Source organism: Hevea brasiliensis, chromosome 14, assembly GCF_030052815.1.
Source record: "Hevea brasiliensis isolate MT/VB/25A 57/8 chromosome 14, ASM3005281v1, whole genome shotgun sequence".
NCBI classification, from domain to species: domain Eukaryota; kingdom Viridiplantae; phylum Streptophyta; class Magnoliopsida; order Malpighiales; family Euphorbiaceae; genus Hevea; species Hevea brasiliensis.
Genome location: NC_079506.1, coordinates 87105536 through 87130178, shown reverse-complemented (window position 1 = coordinate 87130178; position 24643 = coordinate 87105536). Strand labels below are relative to the sequence as shown.

The following is a 24643-nucleotide window of genomic DNA, read 5'->3' as shown; positions in this document are numbered from 1 at the left end:
TTGATGTTATGATGTGAAAATTGTTGTTGATGTTGCATTTCACTCTACAGGGTGCATTAGTTTCAGATAGTTATAGAGATTATGGTTGGAATTGATATTTTACTCTCTGAGTCGAAAGCTCACTCCTGTTCAATATTTTTTTCAGGCTACAGGAGGATTTTATTATGGTTAACCTGCTTTTATCCTTCGCAGGTTGTTTATCCATATTTGTGTAATTTTGTTTACTCCTAGAATTTCCGCATGTGTTAGAAGTATTTATTTGATTATGGTCTGTAATATTATTATCATGTTGGACCTGTAAACGTATAATGATATGCATGTTTGATGGATTGGATGAGGGAGCTGAGCTCCCATTTATTTTTATGAGGATATGAGTATGTGGAGGGTGAGCTGAGCTCCCCAATTGAGTATTTATTATGTTTACAGGTCGGGTGAGTCGAAAACTCCCCGTTGGAAAGTCCATTTTATGGCCAGACTCTGTCCGTTTGATTTCTTGATATTGGGCCCAAATGGGCCTTAGAGTTGGATTAATGAATAGTTAGGCTTACTACGGGCCTCGGAGGCTTTAGGTGGCCTGTGTCCTAGTCTGGTCCGGCCCATAGGTTGGGTCGTGACAAATGTGGTATCAGAGCTTAGGCTCCAGATTCATAGGGAAAAATTATCTAAGTGTTGGGAAGAGTCTACTAGGAGTCACATGCGGAGTATAGGATTCTGTTTCGTCTTTTCCTATAATTCTTTGTTTCTAGATTCTACGTTATACCTCGGGAAATATAAGATTACCTTAGTTAGTGTCTTGATTTTCGTGGAGTACACAGAAATGTGAAATAGAGTTAGTAGACATGTGAGGTCTATCATGAGGATACGTACTCCAAGAAATGTTATATTTTTGTCAGTATGGGTTTAAATGGTGTGCCCATTTCGTGTAAGGCACGAGTACATAAAAGTGAGTCTTAAAAGTACAATGTTGCCTAGATAAGGATGAGGATACCACTCGGCGGTCATCGGTAGATGACCCAATGTAATAAGTTTGTGATAATAGAAGATTCATGAGAGATAAGAAATCAAGAGACCTAGTCTGTCAGGACGTATCGTAGTAACTATACAATGTTCTCGATGTCTGCTCTGTAAGCTGCAGATTCTGATGACCGACATGAGATTATTGTGTAGAGCTGCGTGCATCCCCATGGTGCTCCATAATGAGGGTGTTTGAGATGGCTTCGCTTTGGTATAGCTTATGCCGTAATGCGAGTTCAGATTTGCAGAGAGGAGTTGGGAACTCTTGGTTAAGAGTCTAGAGTTAGAATATTGAAAGGTTACAGCTTGGGTGATAACTAGAGTCGTGACTCGATTACTCAAAGATGAGCTAGAGTTACATCAAGAGTTGCCATCGCACTGCAGGTTTCGGACTAGTTGCAAAGTAAAGGTGACACTTATAGAGTGAGAATAGTATACCTTGTGTGTATCAGTATGGAATAAAGTACAACTCTACTACCTAGAGAAGGTCGAAACTATGAATTGATGATTTATAGAGCTATGATATGATAAAAGAGTCATTAACTTGACATGGTTCTGGCAAGGTGGTAGATGTAGTACCTTTGTTGCAGCAAGTTAGGATATAGTCCTATCTTTTCAGAATGGATCGAAGGTTATTACTGATAATGATGACTTATGGAATAGTGTCCCAGATGGGACTGTAGAGTGTGGTAGAGAGTAGTTGGCTCGGGTATCCTGGAGAGGATACAAGTTCCATTATAGGAATCATATATAATCAGATCATGATGGATGTAAATCCTTTGAATTGGATGACAGGTTTGTGTGCCCGGAATCTTAAGTTTTGGCTAGTTGAGTAAACATGGAAAATAATAATAATAATAATAATAATAATAATAAAATTACTGCAAAATTAGTTCTCGAGGTAGTAAGGGTATTATGTAAGCTAAAGGATAAGAATAGAGATCATACAATAAAAGTATGATCAGTAATTTCTCGAGTTCCTTTCTAATTTCAAATTATTCAAAACAATAGTATAATCTAATTATAATAGTGTTAAGAGTAATAAATTAGCGAAGATAAATCACAGAAGGCCAATGGATAAAGAAAGTGCAGAATGAAAGTTTGGGCAATTGATTGCAGATGCAATATAATCTAAATGCTAGTGGAAGTACTAGCTAGAGTGGTCAAAGGACCAAATCTGAGTAGCACAGACATATGATAACGCGATAGAGACTCTGAAAGATATAGTTAGCAAGTACAAATTATTATGTTAGGAAGAAGAATGGAACCAGGATAGAATAGTCAAGTTCTATTTTGGGTAAGACAAAGGAAATAAATGAAATGACAACCTAAAGAGCGCATAATAAAAGGAACAAAGTTAAGATATAGGATAGGCTAAGTGTTATTCTTGGCAAGGAGAATGACAAGGATGGAAAACCCAAAATGGGACCACATTAGTGAGAAAAGTGATGGAGGTATGGAATACAATAATAATGAGTAAATGTTAGAAGGTGTGCGATGGTATTGCGGACTACCTAAATAGGTAGAGAAAGAGAAGTTAGTAAGCAGTAAGTTGAATAAAAGTCAGTCTAAGGGATCAAATAGGTATGATGAGAGGAAAAGAATGATAGATAATGACACATAGGTTTTAGGTTAGACTTTTGAGATAGTGAGAAGGTAGTTAGAGGTTCGTTATGAATGTCAGGCAAACATTTTTAGTGTGATCAACAGAATCACTTTGTAGTGAAGCAATAATGACAGGACAATAGTAGGGGTAGAACGAAAAGTGATAAGTCTGGATGGTTATAAATTACTAGAAAGTTCAAGGATCAAATTAATGACCCTAGATAAGGGTGGAATTAGTGTTGGAAGAATTTATTAGTGAGAGAAATCTTTCAGGAATCAACAAAAGTTAAGGGCACAATAAAAACGATGATAGATATGAATCATAGGTCGAGTATAAGTAAAGTTAATAAATTATAAAATATTATGTCAAGAAGGAAAATGGTACGGTAAAGGGTTCATGCAGATGATACCTTATAGGTAGAGCATAATTATGCTAGGAGATGATGAAATTTGGAGAGGAAGACCAAGAAACTTAGGTGAAACGTTATAATATGACAATCGGGTGTAGTTGAATATAAGAGGATATTTTCTTTCTTTTCAAGTTTAGCTTGTGCTTTTGGTTCTAGAAGGTTATATAAGGAACAGAAACTGAGTCAAGGAGACCTATTTATTGAGAGTTTAGTAGGCACAAATTCATACATAATTTCCTGATATGAGAATGATAGTAAGTGCATACCTAGTATTAAGTATGAAATGACGAACAGAGTAATGATAGGAGTTAAATTGAGTTAGCTACTAAGGCTTGCAACTGTTTTAAACTATGAGCTGGAGGAAGTACTATTTATGGATGAGATTCAATAGATGAAATTGTTGCTGATGGGTAATTTGAGGTTGAAGTTTAGAAAGCTATGGGCAGTATATATGATTATATTAAGGAGAATGAACACGTGAAGTATCTTATTTGGAATTAAGGCATGACACATATTTCCTACAGCCATGTTAGTTCAGATGGAACTTATAGTTTATGGGGTTCATATCCATCCAGGATGAGCAATTTCCTACTAAGGCTGGTAGGGAATGATAATGTTCTGATAGTTAAGTTGGGAAAGGGGTTACAAAAACGAATTTTCTATGGTTAATTATAAGTGTTACAAAAGGTGAAGAATGTCTTTGGCGGAGTAAGCCGTAAGGTTAGAATTTTCGAAGTAATGGAACTAGTAATCAAGATAAGACTAAGAAATAAAAAGAAAGTTAAAGTTGATGATGTGATAGACGTCTTTGAAGGAAAAGGTGTAAGGATGAGATATGACTAAAATTAAGGAATAAGTACAGCAGGTTGAAAAGATACCAACAATACCAAAAATAGGAAAAGGGAAGTGGATAAGATGCAAAGGACAGGAAGAGAGCTCGATAGAGTCAGTTATAATGACGAGGATAAGGAGTGTCTAACCACTGCCCCTGTGTTAACACTACCTATGAGCGGTGAAGGATACAGGTGTCTTTGTGGCGCCTCGAGTTGGCCTAGGGTGTGATTTGATGCGGAATGGAAAAGTAGTGGCTTATGCTTCAAGGCGGTGAAGAGGCATGAGCGTAACTATCCCACCCATGATTTGGAAATGGCGGTTGTAGTCTTTGCACTAAAAATCTGGAGACACTACCTGTATGGTGAAGTGTGCGAAATATACACCGACCATAAGAGTTTGAAGTACATCTTCCAACAGAGGGATTTAAACTTGAGACAGAGGAGATGGATGGAGCTTCTGGAAGACTATGATTGCACCATCCAGTACCACCCTGGGAAGGCCAATGTAGTAGCAGATGCTTTAGGCAGAAAATCTTACGCGGTTTGGCGCACATTTCAGCAGAGAAAAGACCGTTGATTCAGGAAGTACATGAGTTGATGGATCAAGGTTTAATCCTAGATCTTTCAGATGAGGGGGTATTGTTGGCTCATTCTTCAGTGAGGCCAGACTTGCAGGACAGAGTTAGAGTTTCCCAGTACAGAGACCAACAATTAATGAAGATCATAGAAAGAGTACAGCAAGGTGAAGTTGGTGAGTTTGGATTTGCCAATGATGGTGCCCTAGTGCAAGGTTCTAGGATATGTGTGCCCGGTGTGGACAATCTCAGAGATGAAATCATGCGAGAGGCACACTATACACTGTACAATGTCCACCCAGGTTCCACCAAGATGTACCATGATGTGAAAGATAGCTACTGGTGGAATGGCATGAAGAGAGACATAGCAGACTTTGTGTCCAAGTGCTTGACTTGTCAGAAGGTGAAGTTTGAACATCAGAGACCGTCAGGGAAGCTGCAAGAGCTCCCTATCCCAGAATGGAAGTGGGAAATGATCACTATGGATTTTGTGACTGGGTTGCCTCGTACCACGCGAGGGTATGATTCGATATGGGTAATTGTAGACCGCTTAACCAAATCAGCTCACTTCTTACCTGTAAAAACTACATATTTTGTTGCACAGTACGCCCGACTCTACATTCGAGAAATCATCAGATTGCATGGAGTTCCAGCTTCCATAATATCTGACACAGGGCCCCAGTTCACTTCTCGGTTTTGGAGAAAGTTGCAGGAGGCACTTGGCACACAGTTGAACTTCAGTACGGCTTTCCACCCTCGCATGCGGACAGTCCGAAAGGACAATCCAAACACTGGAAGACATGCTTCGCATGAGTGTTTTGGATTTTGGAGGTCGATGGGATGAGCAGCTAGCTTTGGTGGAGTTTGCCTACAACAACAGTTATCACTCCAGCATAGGGATGGCACCCTATGAGGCACTATATGGAAGAAAGTGTAGGTCTCCTCTGTGTTGGACAGAAATGGGAGAAGCGAAGGTGCATGATGTAGACCTAGTGCAGTACACTTCAGAGGTAGTTCCTTTAATCAGGGAACGATCAGCTTTCAAGAGGCGAGAAGAGTTATGCACGGACCCAGACGGAGGGATGTGGAGTTTGCAGTGGGCGACTATGTATTCCTGAAGGTTTCTCCAATGAAGGGAGTCATGAGATTTGGAAAGAAGGGCAAGTTGGCACCTCGGTATATTGGACCTTTTGAGGTTACGGATAGAGTTGGAGCAGTTGCCTACCGGTTGGAGCTACCACCCAACCTTTCTCACGTTTATCCCGTGTTTCACATCTCCATGCTCAGGAAATACATTCCAGATCCTTCTCATGTACTACGGCAGGATGTAATAGAGCTAAAAGAGAACTTGACCTTTGAGGAGCAACCTGTAGCCATAGTGGACTACCAAGTGAGACAGCTAAGATCAAAACAGATCCCTATGGTTAAGGTTTTGTGGAGGAGTCAGTCAGTGGAAGAGTGCACCTGGGAGTCAGAACGGGACATGCGTAGCAAGTACCCTTATCTGTTCAATGTGTGATCATGTACTTTATTCTGCCTTGTGTAAAATTCGAGGGCGAATTTTCTGTAAGGGGGGAAGAATGTAACACCCCTGATTTTTTATATATTATTATTGAGCTTCGTGTAGGTATCTTCAATTCGCGGAAGTTCGACAGTTGTCCCGATCTGTGAATTTCCGTCCAGACAGACCAGCTACTGAAAAAGTCTCCGAATTGGATCGAGGTTTTGGCTACCCCACCATTGTCAGATGTCCCGAGCGCGTTCCCGAAGTCGGAATCGGCAAAGGTAAACCCGAACCTTGCTTTTTCGTAATTTTTTAGTACTTAAATAGGATTAAAAATCCATAAAATATTCATGGTAGCTTAGAAAATTACGATTCTTTTTGCAATAGCTTAGTAATATTTCTAAGGACCGCGGGGCAGAGTTTTATAAATTTTAGAGCTTATTTGAGCAGTTTTTGCAAAAATGATCAATTATAAGGACTAAATTGAAATTTTACATATTGTGATGGATGATTGATTTGATGGGCCCAAGAGGGGCTGTGTGATGTGATTGAGTTATGGATATATGGATTGTGGATATAGAAGTGTGTTTTGAGCCCTTTTGCAGGTTGGGTAGGTCCTAGGTATAGGGGAGACTCTGTCGGATTTTCGGCACAACTTAGGACGTATTTGGTCTTTTCTTGATTTGTATTGGGTCATTTGTATTAAATAAATGTAATGTAATTGTCAGGTGAGCCGGGACAGCCCTCTTCCTCCGCCCAGCCGCCTCAGTGACCACCGTCAAGTCTGTGAGTAAAATATTAATTTTAATTGTAATTTCACTATTATTATATGTTCGAGCATGCCCATGCATCACTTATATGCATATAATTATGTAGTTAAACTCTAGGCACGATTTATGTTGCATTGATAACTGTTAAAGTGCCATGAATGTTGTCGCGGTAATTTGGAGCAGTGTGCGTGCGTTGGCGTGCGTGTGATGTGGTGTGGACTATGAATAGGACGGGTAGTCACGGCTTGAGTTCTTTGCTGGGACCCGATCCTTCGAGGGGTAGTCACGACTTGAGTTCTTCGCTGGGACCCTCGATTTGGTTTATTAAGCGAAAGTCCGGCTTGAGTTCTTCGCTGGCACCAGGTTGGATTTAAGAGAGCTGTATAGGGGATCAGCTCCCATATGTTATGATTGTTGTTACAGGGTGCGTGAGTGCTCCAAATTACTTTTTGATGTTATGATGTGAAAATTGTTGTTGATGTTGCATTTCACTCTACAGGGTGCATTAGTTTCAGATAGTTATAGAGATTATGGTTGGAATTGATATTTTACTCTCTGAGTCGAACGCTCACTCCTGTTCAATATTTTTTTCAGGCTACAGGAGGATTTTATTGTGGTTAACCTGCTTTTATCCTTCGCAGGTTGTTTATCCATATTTGTGTAATTTTGTTTACTCCTAGAATTTTCGCATGTGTTAGAAGTATTTATTTGATTATGGTCTGTAATATTATTATCATGTTGGACCTGTAAACGTATAATGATATGCATGTTTGATGGATTGGATGAGGGAGCTGAGCTCCCATTTATTTTTATGAGGATATGAGTATGTGGAGGGTGAGCTGAGCTCCCCAATTGAGTATTTATTATGTTTACAGGTCGGGTGAGTCGAAAACTCCCCGTTGGAAAGTCCATTTTATGGCCGGACTCTGTCCGTTTGATTTCTTGATATTGGGCCCAAATGGGCCTTAGAGTTGAATTAATGAATAGTTATGCTTACTACGGGCCTCGGGGGCTTTAGGTTGGCCCAGGTCCTAATGCCGGTCCGGCCCATAGGTTGGGTTGTGACAATATATTTATAATAATATTTGAATTTGTAAGTCAAATTTATATATATAAAAAAAAAAGCTTGAGTGACCCAAATTTTAATTTTGATGCTTATAAGTTTTATATTTATAAATTGGTTTAATAAAGTATTTTATTATATTGTCTTCATTTAATTTTTAAAAATTTATAAAAAATCTCATTTAATATTATTTATAACATTTTAATAATAAATATGTTTATAACTTATTTTTTATCAAAGACATCAACTATTTATCTATTTATCGATCACTTATAAACACATAATTACTTACAATTTTAAATGCTTACAAGCTAAAATTAGCTTATAAACAATAGGTATTTATAATATAATTTTCATAAGTTAGATCAAACACCATCTTTATCGGTGGTTGACTTATTTTTCTTATTTTTTTTAATAATTAATATATTTTACATGATTTCTTTTTTTATTATTATTTTAATTTTTTAAATAAATTATTTATAAAAAAAATAATTTAATTAATTCTAATATAATTATATTTAATTTTTACTTATTAGTAAAATGAATTTTTAAAATAAAAAAATTAAAATTTTTATTTTCAAATATAAAATTATAAAAAGAAATTAATTGGATTAAATTTTTATGAAATTTTAGTTGGCAAAATTAATAAGATTTTTTTCCTTTTTTAAGTAAAAGTTTTTTTTCCTTATTATCAAAATTTTTAATATTTAAAAGATAAATCAATTATGATATTTATTTAAGTAATACAATTCCATACAATTTTTTAAATATATTAATTATAGTACATGAATTTTAATTCTCAAAAGGCTATAGTTTCAATAATAATGATAAAAATTTCTACTTAATAAAAAATACAATATTATTGCAATATTTTCATGATTAAAATATGCCACAATTTTGAGGCAGAATTAAATTATATTTGTTAGTAATATGATAAAATATTTTTTAATTTACTAAATTGAAGAAATGATTTTATTATAAATATTATATAACTATTTGTGAAAGAAAATTACTTCTTTACTGTAACATTATTATTATTATTATTAAAAAAATTATAAAATTTAAATAGACAGAACTTGTAAAAATTAGAGGTTTTAACTCTATATAAATATATATTTTTATATTTACCGTTAAATAAGACTTACCACGTAATTAAATGATGTAACTTTTTTTTTTTTTGAAAAAAGAAAACATAGGGCCCAAAATGGGCTTTTATGAAAAAACAAAAATGGGCCTCGTTTGGAATACAAATTGGATGATGGTTAAGTAGCCCATTTAGTACTATACTGAATGGGCTGGGTTGGTTCGAAGGTGCAGCAACTCCTCCAATCCATTAACCCACTTAGAACATCAGACTGAGCATTGACCATATCAATTTACATTAGCAGCTTGAGTAATTTTCAAATCGTTAAGGTCATTTCAAAGGCAATCGTCGAGATGAACATGGCTCGTTTGTTGTGGGGTTGCGGCAACTTCAGGTGTGTATTCGTGGGATTCAGTCTGCTTGGATGGCAGAGGCAGCCGCACTGAGGGAGACGCTAGAGGCTAGACTGGGTGCTTCGATCCAATATGTTTAGTGTGTAAATTGAGATCGACTCACAAGAGGAGATCTTTTATGGCTGAGTACTGTAATATTTCACTTAATTTATAAGTATTTTTATAAAAATTATTGAAATTTAATTTTAGATAAAAGATTCAAAGGTTCAAGGAATTTGAGATAAAATCTTTAGGGGTGTGCAAACGGTCGGTTCGGTTCCGAACCGAACCGAACCAATAAAATCGAAAACCGAAAATCAAAAATTTTAAAAACCGAACCGAACCGATTGATAGGAGAAAATCGAATCGAATCTAACCGATAAATTTCGGTTCGGTTCTGTTTTAAACCGATCAAACCGAAATTTATAAAATTTCATATTTTTAACATTAAATCTAAATAATAAAAACAAAAAAACAAAAAAAATTAGAAATCAAAACTCAAAAATCTTTAGGTTCGGTTCGGTTTCCTTTGATTTCGATTCGGTTCGATTCAATTTGATTCGATTTTTTTGATTTCCTATATATATTAATAATTTCGGTTCGGTTCGGTTTTTTTTATTTTTTTATGAAAATAACCGAACCGATTTAACCGAAATTATCAAAATTATAAACCGAACCGAACCGATTAAATTTTAAAACCGAACCGATTGAACCGAATTAATCGGTTCGGTTCGGTTTTTCGGTTTAAACCGAAAACTGCACACCCCTAAAAATCTTAGGTTGATTTTGATTTTAATTTAAATTTTAAATTAGATATAAGTCGGAATCAAACCCTAGCTAAATCTACACAGATTTGGTTGAGAGGGTCATAATCAAAGACCTCATCAAGAATAGCATTGGACAAAATATAAATGTCAAACAAAAAAATAAATGGCCTTAATGCAATGGGCGGTTGCTTAGCACACTATTACTAGTCTAAATTAATAGTTTCTTTTGTTTAAATTGGAAAAAATTGTGTATGGGACAAGTGTCATCCATTTAGCTACTCATTTTTCATATAAAATTTCACTTCTTCATTGTTCTTGTGTCACAGCAGCCCTTTAATTTTTTATTTTCTATTTAAAAAAGAAAAAAGATAATGACACATTAGATTAGTAGTTAGTACCAAAAGTTGTTGTCTCACATGCGGACTTTTAATTATAATTAAGCTTTTGTAATCATCCTGAATTGGTCATTAGAATAATTGTTTAACGATTGAATCTCTCTCTCTCTCTCTCTATATATATATATATAAGTCATATAAACATTAGATTAATAAGAATAAGTGGGTCTAATTTAATTCAATAATTAAAGATATATTATTTATATGATTATATTATTTGTATGATAAGTGATAAGTTTAAATTTTTACTCTCTCAATTTTTTTTAATTTGAATCATTGTTTGAGATACTTTCATATTATATGATATAATTATTTTACGTATTTAAGAATATTGTTTATACAAAATGTTGGTTTGAAATTATAAAATGATGGTTTGACATCATTTTATCAAAATTTTTTAAATCATCAATATGTAAAATTATAATTATATAGTTTTAATGGTGATTAATTTAAAAAATAAAATATGACTTTAATTATTATTATAATAATATTATTTACAAATTAATATTTTTATTTAAATAAATATTTTTAATAATTTTTATTTTTATTTTACTATCCATACCATATAATAAAATAAAAAATATTATATTATTTTATATTATATTATATTATTTTTTAAAATATGTGAATAATAAAAATTATATTATACAATGCAATACTATACAATAAAGTTACAGTCAATCCACAAAGAAAGGAAAAAAAGGGGTTTTAACTCCTTTGTAGCAGCCCCCACATAATCTGCTGGGAGTGCTATAATCAATGATTTAAGTGAAGGTTTAAATTTAAGAATAAAGTACAATTCAAATTTAGAAAAAAAATTAATTTAAATTTACACCCTATTTGGATTGATTATTAAAGGAAAAAAAAATTATCATTTTATTTTTTACCCTTGTATTTTGATTAAGTAAAAAATATAAGATAAAAAATAAAAAAAAATAAAAAAATACCTTTTAGAGTAATTTTTTTAAATTAAAAAAAAATAATTAAAGAAAAATATGATAATTTCTTTTACTTTTTTTTATTTAAAAAAATATATTTTTAAATTTATTTTTCTTCTCTCTCTTTTTCACGTATCCAAACAAGCGGTTAAGAAAAAACTGGTTGCTCGGAGGCTTTGCCTTTCCCATCTTTGTATGTGTGAGATGTTGACTACACCTTAGTTCTTAGATTCCCTGATTTCCATTTAATTAGACAATAACGTGTGCTTTACTTTTTTGACTCTTCGATTTTGAGACAAAGCTTTTATTTATTTATTTATTTATTTTCATTTTACATTTTATATTTATATTAAGAATTTGATTATTTCGTAAAAAATATAATTTTATAAAAATTATTTGACTGCATGATTTCCTCCGCCATTTCCCTTATGGTGCCATATATTATATTATTCACATAAAAATTAAAAAATTCACAAATATATATATATATATATATATATATATATATATATATTTTTTTTTTTTTTTTTTTTTTTTTTTTTTTTGCTTTACACTCATTTTGAAAAATTTTTTAGAAGAGAAAGAAAATACTCAACTTAACTCAATTCAACTAAGTTTTTATCTTAAAAATTTGAGATTGGGTATATGGATTCGCTTTCTCCACTCTAAACGATTTTGTGTTAAATCTTAAAAAATGTGTAATATTTCTATGCCATATTGTAATACTCTCTTCCAAGTCAGTTTAGGTCTATCACTTCTTTTCTTTCTATCCTTAAACCTAATGTGCTATACTTGTGTAACTGGAGCCTCCGTATGTCTATGCTTCACATAACCAATTTACCTCAATCTCCGTTCTCTCAACTTATCCTCAATTGGCATCACTCCTACCTTTTCTTTAATACTCTCGTTACAGACTTTATCTAATCTAGTATGGTCACTCATCCACCTTAACATTCTCATATCTGCAACTCTTATTTTAGACGCATACGACACCTTCAGTACCCAACACTCACTACCATATAACATGGCCGGTCGTATAATTGTACAGTAAAATTTTCCTTTCAACTTATTGAGAATCTTGTGATCATATAAAACTCCCGTAGCACGTCTCCACTTCAACCATCCGGCTTTAATATTATGACTAACATCCTCCTCACATTCCCCATCTACTTGAAGGACTAAGCTGCGATATTTAAAGTGATTATTTTGGGACAATACCACTCAATCCAAACTAACTCCTTTCCTATCACCAGTTTGGCCTTCACTGAACTTGCAATGCATATATTTTATTTTTGTTCTACTTAACTTAAAGTCCTTTAACGCTATAGTACTTCTCCAAAGCTCTAACTTTCTATTGACTCATTCTCGCCTCTCATCTATCAGAACAATATCATCTACAAACATTATACACCAAGGGATACTCTCTTGTATATGTTCTGTCAATTCATCTAAAACTAATGTAACAAAGTAATGGCTAATAGCTGATCATTGGTGTAATCCAACTAAGATTGAAAAATCTCTTGTGTCCCCTCTCACTGTGCGCACAATAGTAATTGCTCTTTCATACATATCTTTCAATACTTATATGTACCTAATATATACTCTCTTTTGTTATAACACTCTCTATAAGATATCTCTTGGAACACTATCATAAGCCTTCTCTAAATCAATAAAAACCATGTGTAGATCTTTTTCACATCTCTATATTTCTCTATCAAGCTTCTAATGAGAAATATCGCTTTTATGGTTGAACGATCGGGCATGAAGCCAAATTGATTAGGAGAGATAGAAGTATCATGACGTAGTCGATGCTCCACAACTCTCTCCCACAACTTTATAGTATGGCTCATGAGTTTAATTTACCTATAGTTTGAGCAATTCTGTATGTATCCATTCTTTTTAAAAATAGGTACTAAAATACTCGTCATTCATTCATCAAGCAAAGAGAAAGAAAATAAAGAGTAAAAAATAAAAAATATTTTTCTTTTATTATTGTCTGTACTCTTGTTGGGATAAAAAGGAGAAAAATAAAGAGAAAAAATAAAAATATAATAATTTCATACTTTTGTCATTTTCTCTTAAAATTATAGAAAAAATAACAAGAAAAAAATATGGGTTATTTTCCCTCGTGTCTTTATTTTTCCTTCATTTCTAAAAGTGCTAATCCCAATTTATTTTCCCTTATTTTTTTTTTCTTTCTCCTTTTCCTTATATCCAAACATAGTGTTAGTGATCCTTTGTAATATTTTAAAAAGTTAGACCATTAAAAGTTTAATTTAGAAAATTTAATGTATAGTTTCTCTATTTTATTAAATTAATTTTTTATTTTAATATTTTTAAAAATATACTATTCAATTATTTAATTTTTAATTTATTAAACTATTTAATTCTTACATAAATTTATTGTTAGTCTAATTAAATTACTATTTAATCTATTTGCTTTAATAAAATTAATTAGTTAATTTTTATTTTTAAAAAGTTATATTAATTAGTTAATTTTTATATTTTAAAAAATATATTAATTAATTTTTATAATTTAATTTCTTAACTTTTAGTCCATTCAGTCATCTTTTTATACCCAAATTATTCTGGTTTGCTCCTTTTATTTTTCTTTTACTCACTTATTTACTCTCCTCAAGTTTATTTCTCTCATTTCTCTTTATTTTTTATTTTTTAATAAAAAATATTACAAACTATATATATAAAAAATTAATCAATTCTCCTAAATCTCTAAATAATTAAAATAATGATTCAAGAAAATTATTTTCAAATAAAAAAATATAAAAGTGAGGTCTAGAAAATTAGATAAAAATAGTTGAAAATTTAAAAAAAAAACTTCAAATTGTCTTTATATAATAAAATTTTCATTTTTATTAAATAGTATGTGATTCAAAATATTTTATTTTTTAAAATACAAAGGGAATTAATTAATTTTTATAAAATAAAAAATTAAATAAAAAATTTTTTAAATATATAAATTTATTAATTAATTTTATTAAAATTTACAAATAAAATTATAATTTGATTTGCAATAAAATCAATTGATTAAGTGAAAAGTTGACGTGATGTCCAAAAATTTTAACATAATATAATAATTAAATAATAAAATTTGATGTAACCACTAAAGATATAATAATAAAATAATATATATTTTTTTAAAATATAAAATTAAATAATTAATTTGATTAAAAATATAAATTAAATAAAACTTTCCCCCCATATAAAAGTAAATCATAATGCGCCTTTGTTGGGATAAGCTGCTGATGTCATTCCATTTTCTTTCTCCATAATTTATTCCTGAATTGCTGTACCATAAAAGCTCCTGACATTAAAATAATTAATAAATTTTAATTTATAAAAATATTGCAAAAATATGTTTTATAATTAGTAAAATAATAATATTTTTTCTTTTTTAAAAAATAAAATAATAAAATATTTTGATATGTAAATAATTAACTAATTCCCAATTAAGCATATTTCATGTGCAATCATTCCATTGCAGTGAAATTAAATCATTTGGGAAAACGTGCTCAATTTTGTCATAAAGCACTTACGTGGCAGTAATTCTGTGGTTCAGACAACGGTGCAATTTATGTCAGCCACGTGTCGACTAATAAGCACGAGTCACATGTGACTTGATGCAGCAGATTGCTGAGACGAGAACAGGCAACGATGGTCCTAGGAGCTAGCTCCAAGCCTATAACTCAATCTGGAATTTTCTTTCGGATATTTTTTTCATTAAAAAAAAAAAGAAATTAACTATTGTAATTAGAGGGCACTTAATTTATTTTATTTCATATTTAAAAAAAATATTTCAAAAGAAATAAAATCTAAAATTAATCAATAAAAATGAAAATTCATTTTCTTATAATAACTTATTTCATACTGTAATTTTATTTTTTTTAAAAATTACAAAAATAACAATGAATTAATTTGAAGCAAAAATTTAGATAATATTTTAATATTAAAAACCATTTTTATTTATCTTTCTTATAAAAAAAAAAATCTAATTCGACACCCTCATCTTCATTTCACCTGCTGTGTCTTGTTCTTCAACTTCTCCATCTGCATTATTGAAAAATGGACGGTGGGTTCTTCAACATCGTCATATATGTATACTAACATGTGGCCACCTTTTTGCCAACTGTGAAACACAGTATGCAATGTCGTTTTCACCTAACATTTCCTAGGCCACTTTCGTTCCTTTTAATAAAAATCACAAAATTCAATCAAGTTAATTGGTAGTATTTTTATATTAATAGGAATTTTATTTTATTGAAAAATATTTAAATCTTTTAAATACAATTTTTAATATGTTATATTAATATAAAAATATTAAAATTGTATTAAAAATAAATAATTTTAATACAAATAAATTGGTCAATTAAGGAAAAAAAAAAACAATTGATTGGTCGGTCATAAAATAACTTAAAATTGTCAATTAAATACGCTGACTAGGCCCCACCTCTTCCCCTATAAAACACATCACCACATAATCAGTCTCCACTTATCAAAATCAAACGGCCATTAACAAGCGTCTGATCATCAATTTCAGTGTATTGGCTTTGGTCTTTTTGGAGCTAAACAGCTATGGAGGGCAAGGAAGAAGATGTTAGATTGGGAGCTAACAAATATAGGGAGACGCAGCCCATTGGTACGTCAGCTCAGAGCCAAGATGACAAGGACTACACTGAACCACCAGCAGCGCCGCTGTTCGAGCCAACGGAGCTCACTTCTTGGTCCTTTTACAGGGCTGGTATTGCAGAGTTCATAGCCACTTTCTTGTTCTTATACATCTCTGTTTTGACTGTCATGGGTGTAGTTAAGGCACCCACCAAGTGTTCGACTGTTGGGATTCAGGGGATAGCTTGGTCCTTTGGTGGCATGATCTTCGCTCTTGTCTATTGTACTGCTGGCATTTCAGGTTCGGAAATTGTATTTTCATCTTTAAACCTTTTTTTTCCTTTCTTTTTTTCATTCTTGAAACTAATAGCAAGATACTATGTTGTTGGTGGTGCAGGAGGTCACATAAACCCGGCGGTGACGTTTGGGCTGTTTTTGGCAAGGAAACTGTCCTTGACAAGGGCTTTGTACTACATGGTGATGCAGTGCCTTGGAGCCATATGTGGTGCTGGTGTAGTGAAAGGATTTGAAGGGCGTCACCAGTATACTTTGTTGGGTGGTGGTGCCAATAGTGTGAACCCAGGTTACACCAAAGGTGATGGGCTTGGTGCTGAAATTGTTGGCACCTTTGTTCTTGTCTACACTGTCTTCTCTGCTACTGATGCCAAACGTAATGCCAGAGACTCCCATGTTCCTGTAAGCTATAGTCTATAGCCCTTCCTCTTGAATTAATCTCTCTATCAAAATAAATGGTAAAACAATAATTTAATGTTCATGTTGGAAATTTATGGTCAGATTTTGGCACCTTTGCCAATTGGGTTCGCTGTGTTCTTGGTGCACTTGGCTACCATCCCAATTACAGGAACTGGTATCAACCCAGCTCGTAGTCTTGGTGCAGCAATCATCTTCAACAAGGACAAGGGCTGGGATGATCACGTAAGTCATTAAACTTCTCAATACTTTCTTTCTCAAATTCTTTACTAGTGCACGGCCCATTATTTACTTCTACATTGGGTTTGCCTTCTGGTGCATGTTCAGTGGATTTTCTGGGTGGGTCCATTCATTGGAGCAGCACTTGCAGCTCTATACCACCAAGTTGTGATCAGAGCCATCCCTTTCAAGAAGTGATCATGATGCAAATGTTTATGGCCATTTCTTGTTTTCACAATCAAGACCAAGATCAAGCACAGTTTGTTAGCTTGTTTATCTGTTTCATTACTGTGTACTTTTAACCATATGAGCACGCTGTAATAATAGCACTATGTTTTCCTTGTCAAAGAGCCTTCTTCTACCTTCCTTTTTATTTGTGGAAGGGAAGGAAGGTGGGCCATGGGTGATGAGCCCATCTTAAGTTAGGTGGCCTGTATGTATTCATATGATGGTATTTATGTGAATGGTTGTGAATTTCTGGAATGTCATTTTCTTTGGCTCCGACCAAAAACCTACTTCTTAGCTCATGCTCTAAAAGAGTACAATAATTGATAGTGCCAAGTTGTCCTTTTCCCCGTTTATCTTGTAATTATTAATGTTGTGTGAGGTGGGATAAGGCAGCTTTTGATGATTTGGCTTTGCTTCCTTCCATTTTTTTCCCTTCCTCTCTCTAGAATATTGAATTTCTTTAGTTTCTTACTCTAGCTTGGAGATAAGCTTTATTATTGCAACTAATCTAAGAGATAATATACAAAAATTCCTGTTATAATCACAGCTTTTGGATACAATTCTTTACTTATGCTATGCAACTTCGGCTTTGGGGTGGTTTCTTTGTCTGTTTTCTAGCGACTCATTGGTTATATGTCTTTATCTTTAAGGTTACGAATTAAAATTCAAAATATTTTTATTCAATTCATAATGTAAATTTTTTTTTTTTTTGGGTAGGCTGCATTATTGTGAGCTAGGACTTTCATTAAATAAAAGACTAAGTCAATAGTGGAACATCATTAACGCCTTCATTGGTTATGAAGTAATGAAATTAACAAGGTTTAGTAACAAAATCAATCTAAATGTTTCTATGTTTTTATGATGTAATTTAGAACTTTTAATATTGCAGAATAGGCCACATTTCTAAAGGTTAAATTTTTATATAATTTTTTTACATCAAATGATTATTGTAATTTTACACTCTTTTTTGTCAATTGATTCTTTAACTTTATTTTTCAACTAATGCAATTTACCAGCATTAGCTCTTTGAAAGCTTCATTTTGATATATGTGGTACATTGAAATTCTTATCTATTTGATCAAATTAAATGGTTAGCTCTTTTTTCACTACTATCAAATTTGGTCACTATTTGATGTCCCATATATAAGTATCAAAATGAAATTTCAAAGGAGCTGGTGGAAATAGTAATATTAAGATTAGATCTTATGGGTATCTATAAACAAGTCAAAAAGTTTTGAATCAAATCTCAAAAATACAAACGTTACTTAACATTAATTTTGCTGCCTATAAACTAATATACCACAATGATATAAACAATTTTTGTTAATGGTACATGAAAAATATAAGGTAAACAATTATTGTCATCATTGCAAATTTGCAACAATAATTGTGGCTGTTAATAATTTTATTTTTTTGCAGTAACTATAATTTTGTTGTAAAATATCCATGACCATAATTTTGTGTTAGTAATATACAACAATTCATATATTATTGTGATAAATTTATTGTAACAAAATTTTTTTTTCCACCAAAAATTTGTTCCACTAAATCTAACATTAGTGATGAGCACTCCTAGGATGCTAAGAAACACAACATCTAAAGATTGGAACCAAGATCTTTAATCATCCAAATAAGGCAGAATTTCATATTGAAAACCCAAGTGTCTATATACAAATAGTAACAAGCTAAAGCATATTGATCATCAAAATAAGACTAACAAGGGGTTCATGCTGCTAGAATCAAAGTTCTTTCAAGTAACATAGAAGAAACTCAAGCTCCAGCAATGGAGTTCTCTCCCTAATGCTCACACTAAAACTAGAAAAAATGAAGGCTGCCCCATACAATTTGAATATCTTGGGTTATATATAGTATCTCTAAAACCCTAAAAGTGTGCCAAAACCCTAAAAGTGTGCCAACATGGCTAAAAAGATAAAAATACAAGGCTCCTTAATTAGATGGGCGTCTCCATAGGGGGGGGGGACCATTTGGGACCACTTGCTTTATGGCAGCCCTTTATGTAGTGAGGACCATAAGGTGGCAGCAACCTTTTTTTAATGTAGTGGGGACCAATAAAAGGTGTCAGCACATGGCAAATCCAAATAAGCATAAGAAGCTCCTCCAATCCACTTGGCCGAATGGTCTTGTGCCAAGTCATGCTGATGTGGCAAAGTCACGTTGATGTGGCGCCACTTGTCAAGTCTCCCATGCCAACTTGTGTGAGAACGATCCACCTAGATTCCAACAATATGCAAGAAAGTCCAACACGGCAATTTTGATCCCCCTTGTGCTCACAATGCTCCAACACCAATGCTTGCAGCTCTCTAGCTCTGGCTCTAGTGATGGGTCCTCTAAATAATGGCATAGGCACTGGTGCTTCTTCATCATCCCCTCCTCCTTTGAAAGAATTCGTCCTCGAATTTGGTCCTGCATCAATGCAAGGGGAAAGATCAGTAATGTTAAAAGAATTGCTAACACCATACTTACCAGGTAAATCAATCTTGTATGCATTATTGTTGATCCTTTCTAGCACTTTGAATAGACCATCACACTTTGGCTGTAATTTTGACTTTCTTAGGTTTGGAAATCGGTCTTTCCTTAAATGCACCCAAATAAAGTCACCTCGTTCAAACATAAGAGGCTTTCGGCCTTTATTAGCATGAGTAGCATATTATGCATTTTTCTTTTCAATTTGTAACCTAGCTTGCTCATGCAATTTCCTAACCAAATTGCTTTCTTTTTACCATCAAGACTATTAATATGATCAACAGGTAAAGGCAACAAGTCTAATGGTGTCAATGGATTAAATCCATACACAATCTGAAATGGTGAAAATCCGGTAGAAGCATGCACTACTCTGTTATAATCAAACTCAACAAAAGGAATGCAATCTTCCCAAGATTTCAAGTTTTGTTTAACCATCACACACAATAAAGTAGTTAAGTTTCTATTCACTACTTCTGTTTGGTCATTAGTCTGGGGATGACAAGTAGTTGAGAACAACAGTTTAGTACCTAACTTACCCCACAACACCCTCCAAAAGTGACTTAGGAACTTAACATCTCTATCACTCACTATAGTCCTAGGTATACCATGTAACCTGACTATCTCCTTAAAGAACAAATTAGCTATGTATGTGGCATCATCTGTTTTGTGACACGGTATGAAGTGTGCCATCTTAGAAAATCTATCAACAATCACAAATATAGAATCATGACCTCTCCTAGACCTAGGCAAACCCAAAATAAAATCCATAGAAATATCAGTCCAAGGTTCCTTAGGAACAGGCAAGGGTGTGTAAAGACCATTTGGCATTACTCTAGACTTTGCTTTCTTACATTCAACACACCTAGAACACATTCAATCAACATCTTTCCTCATATGTGGCCAAAAGAAATGTTCTTGCAATATGTTTAAAGTCTTAGCAACACCAAAATGTCCCATCAAACTACCACTATGTGACTCCAAAACAAGCAAGTCTCGCATAGAGCATTTAGGCACACAAAATTTATTCTCCTTAAACAAGTATCCATCATGCCTATAAAATTTCTGAAATGCACTTTTCTCACAAGCAGCATATACATTACAAAACTCTGTATCATCAACATACAATTCTTTCATGAACTCAAAACCAAGCAATTTAGCATCAAGTGTAGACAAAAGTGCATGTCTCCTAGAAAGTGCATCAGCTACAACATTCTCTTTTCCTTGCTTGTATTTAATCACATATGGAAATGACTCCAAAAATTCAATCCACTTAACATGCCTTCTACTCAACTTATTTTGACTCTTAATATGCTTCAATGATTCATGATCTGAATGTATGACAAACTCTTTAGGCCACAAATAATGTTGCCAAGTTTCCAAGGCCCTAAGTAATGCATACATCTCCTTATCATAAGTAGAGTAATTCAAGGCAGCTCCATGCAATTTCTCGCTAAAATATGCTATTGGTCGTTTCTCTTGCATGAGAACAACACCAATTCCTACACCACTTGTGTCACATTCAATCTGAAAAGTCTTATCAAAATCTGGCAAACTCAACAAGGGTGCAGAACACAATCTATCTTTAAGTTCAGAAAATGCATGTTCATGTTTCTTTTTCCACTCAAATGCAACATTCTTTTTCACCAATTCATTCAAAGGAGCAGCAATTGTACTAAAATTAGGCACAAATCGCCTATAGAAACTAGCCAATCTATGGAAACTCCTAACCTCAGACACATTTTTACGAATTGACCAATCTCTAATGGCTTTGATTTTCTCTTCATCAACCTGTACACCTTTACTACTTACAACAAAACTAAGAAAAACAACCTTATCCAAGCAAAATGAACACTTTTTCGCATTCGCATACAATTTCTCATTTCTCAACACATCAAAAATAAGTCTCAAGTGATGCAAATGCTCGTCTATGTTACTGCTGTAAATCAAAATGTCATCAAAATACACAACAACAAATTTTCCAATGAAATTCCTCAACACATATCAAACGCATAATAGTGCTAGGAGCATTTGTGAGCCCAAATGGCATCACCATCCATTCATACAACCCATATTTAGTTTTGAAAGCAGTTTTCCACTCATCACCAATTTTTGTTCTTATTTAGTGGTAATCACTTTTCAAATCTATCTTAGAAAATACACTTGCACCATGCAACTCATCAAGCATATCATCAAGGCGAGGGATTGGGTGTCTATACTTTACAGTGATTTTATTGATGGCCCTGCAATCCACACACATGCGATAACTCCCATCCTTCTTAGGCACTAGCAACATAGGTACAGCACATGGGCTCATGCTCTCCCTAACATAGCCCTTCTCCATAAGCTCCTCCACTTGCCTTTGTAACTCCTTTGTTTCTTTAGGATTTGTTCTGTATGCTGGTCTATTCAGTATTTGTGCTCCAGGTACTAAGTCAATCTGGTGCTCAATTCCTCTAATAGGTGGCAATCCTGGTGGCAACTCATTCGGGAAGACATCTTCATATTCCTATATAAGAGACAAAGCATCACTAGGCAAATGTGAATCAAGGTCAGTAACACATAAATTAACCTCCTTGTACATAAGTACACAAAGAGGTCTTCCTGAATGTAAAGCCTCTCTAACTTCTCTTTCCTTCACATACAAACTCATTCTTTTTTCTCCACTCTCCTTTTGCCCCGAGCTTTCCTTTTTCTCATTTTCTTTCATTTTCTTTTCTTTTGTTTCTCTTTTTCTCTCTTTTTCTTCTCTCTTCTCTTTCTTTTCACTCTCATCCAGCTCGGCCTCTCTAAGTTTTTCTCTCCAAGTTTCTTTCTTTTCTTCAATGGATCTAAGAATCCTCATTTGATCTTCATGCACTTGAGCTGGTGTCATAGGAAGCAATGAGTATGTTCGACCTTCCTTAGTGACCGTGTACCTGTTCTTCCTACCATCATGCACAACACTTCTGTCATACTGCCATGGACGGCCCAACAAAAGATGCGTAACAACCATAGGCACAACATCACAAAGTACCTCATCATGATACTTGCCAATGGTGAATGGCACCATCACCTGTTTTGTAGCCCTCAACTTCCCACAATCATTCAACCATTGCAAGCCATATGGTTTTGGATGTGTAGTAGTCGGCAAACCCAACTTGTCCACCAAGAGTGAACTAGCCATATTACAATAGCTCCCACCATCTACAATCACACTACACAACTTGTCATTCACCAAGCACCTAGTATGGAAGATGTTCTCCCTTTGCATTCCATCACCACACTCCATACTCACTTGTGCACTAAGTGTGCGCATGGTAACAAGGATATTGCCATCCATAGGTGGCTGATCTCCCTCATCGTAGCAATCATCCTCATGCTCATCAACATTATGAGATTCTTCCTCCCTTTCCTCTTCACTTTCTAACTCTCCATTTTCCCTAACAACCATCACTCTTTTATTTGGACATTGTGAGGCATAATGTCCATTTCTCAAACACTTAAAACACTTCAATTCTTTAGTCCTAGTAGGAACTCCCTTGTTCTTCTCCTCTACTTTCTCCTTTCCTTTCCATTCTTCTTTCTTGAATTTGGGAACTTCTTTCTCCACCCTTGAAGGAGTAGACTAATTCGACTTTCAATTACTCCTAGGAGCCGAATGATTGGCTGGTGCATATCTAGCCACATTCTTCCTTTTTAGTTGTTTCTCCACTTTCAGTGCCATTTGTAGCATATCCTCCACCTGCACACAAGGTTGCAGCTCCACAATATTAGCAATTTCAGGATTTAACCCATTCAAAAAGTGAACCATTGTAGCTTCCCGATCCTCCTCAACATCAGCTCTAATCAAAGCTATCTCCATGGCCTTGTAGTATTCTTCGACACTTTTAGTACCTTGAGTGAGTTTTTGTAACCTTTGAAGCAGCTCTCTATGGTAGTAAGGTGGAATAAACCTATTTCTCAAGATTCCCTTCATTTCGTCCCATGTTTCCACGGTTTGTTGCCCATTTCTCCTCCTCCTACTTAACAACTGATCCCACCATACAATTGCATACTCTTTGAATTCTACAGCTGCTAACTTCACTTTCTTCTCTTCAGAATAATGATGGCACTCAAAAATCAACTCCACCTGTCTCTCCCACTCCAAATAAACATCTGGATTATCCTTCCCATGAAAAGGTGGAATTTGCATTTTTATACTAGCTAAATTCCCATCAACTCTCTCCTCATTCCCATCTCTATCCCAATGATCACCGAACCTAAAATTTCTGCCACCCCTTCTTCCCCTAGGCCCTCTACCCCTAGGTGGTCTATACCCTCTTCCACCATAATGGTAGTTGCCATAGTCATAAGCTTCATCATACTCATCATCATTCCATTCAGCTTCTTCATACCCTTCATTCCTATGTTTTGCTTGAAATCTACCTTCATTTCTATTCTGATTTCCCACATTTGCTCCCCCATCATTCCTCCTATTTCTATCTTCTCTGTCCCTTCTCATCTCTTCCATAAACCTGGTCATCTCATTTCTCATTCCCCTCAATACATCCAATTCATCTCTAAAGTCATTCATTTGCAAATTCATCCTTTCAAAGCTTTGTGCTACGGATTCTTTAAAAACTCGATCATCAAGAAACTCCCTTTTTTCTTCATTACCTCCACTACTACCACTTGTCTCTTGGAATTGAGACATGAATTGGATGCAAGAAAATGAAGTTAGTAGAAATAGCTCACCCTCTCAAGTGTTTAGCTCAAGTGCTTTCGCACAAATTTCAGGCTCTTACCCTCTTTTGGCACTCACACACTCTTGCCTTTTACCACTCAAGAGTTTGCTTCCCTTGTTCCTTTGGGAACTAAAATTCACAAACAAGCACAAATACTTGCTAATTTTATAAAAAAATAATCAACAAACGAAACTGGAAGAAACAAAATAGCAATAACCAGAGAGTGTGACACTAGAGCCAAAGAAATGGAAGACACCAAAAGTAAAAGCAAATATGAACTAAATGGTATGATTTTTGAAAACTGTATGAGAGACAACCCAATAGA

At 34.0% G+C, this 24643-nt stretch overlaps 2 protein-coding genes across 2 annotated transcripts; one reads left to right on the top strand and one right to left on the bottom strand.

The window, feature by feature from the left end:
- Positions 1-15847: 15847 nt before the first annotated feature.
- On the top strand, positions 15848-17386 carry LOC110640957 (aquaporin PIP1-2). Its single transcript, XM_021792523.2, has 4 exons — positions 15848-16274; positions 16371-16669; positions 16769-16909; positions 17012-17386. The coding sequence occupies exons 1-4, from the start codon at positions 15941-15943 to the stop codon at positions 17099-17101; spliced, it is 864 nt and encodes a 287-aa protein (XP_021648215.1). The 5' UTR covers positions 15848-15940; the 3' UTR covers positions 17102-17386.
- A 948-nt stretch (positions 17387-18334) lies between these two features.
- Positions 18335-24287, bottom strand: LOC110653932 (uncharacterized). The gene is made up of 5 exons (XM_058134712.1): positions 23240-24287; positions 22473-23017; positions 21915-22121; positions 20895-21403; positions 18335-18344 (listed from the first exon to the last, which is right to left on the bottom strand). Exons 1-5 carry the CDS (start codon positions 24285-24287, stop codon positions 18335-18337), a joined length of 2319 nt encoding a protein of 772 aa, XP_057990695.1.
- Positions 24288-24643: the final 356 nt, after the last annotated feature.

Coding starts and splice junctions, on each gene's coding strand:
- LOC110640957 (XM_021792523.2), top strand. CDS start 15,941: ATGGAGGGCAAGGAAGAAGATGTTAGATTGGGAGCTAACAAATATAGG. Junction 16,670..16,768: donor CCAGAGACTCCCATGTTCCT/GTAAGCTATAGT, acceptor ATTTATGGTCAG/ATTTTGGCACCTTTGCCAAT. Junction 16,910..17,011: donor ACAAGGGCTGGGATGATCAC/GTAAGTCATTAA, acceptor GTGCATGTTCAG/TGGATTTTCTGGGTGGGTCC.
- LOC110653932 (XM_058134712.1), bottom strand. CDS start 24,287: ATGTCTCAATTCCAAGAGACAAGTGGTAGTAGTGGAGGTAATGAAGAA. Junction 22,122..22,472: donor TTCCTATGACACCAGCTCAA/GTGCATGAAGAT, acceptor TCTCTTATATAG/GAATATGAAGATGTCTTCCC. Junction 21,404..21,914: donor AGAGCATGAGCCCATGTGCT/GTACCTATGTTG, acceptor AAAGGTGTACAG/GTTGATGAAGAGAAAATCAA.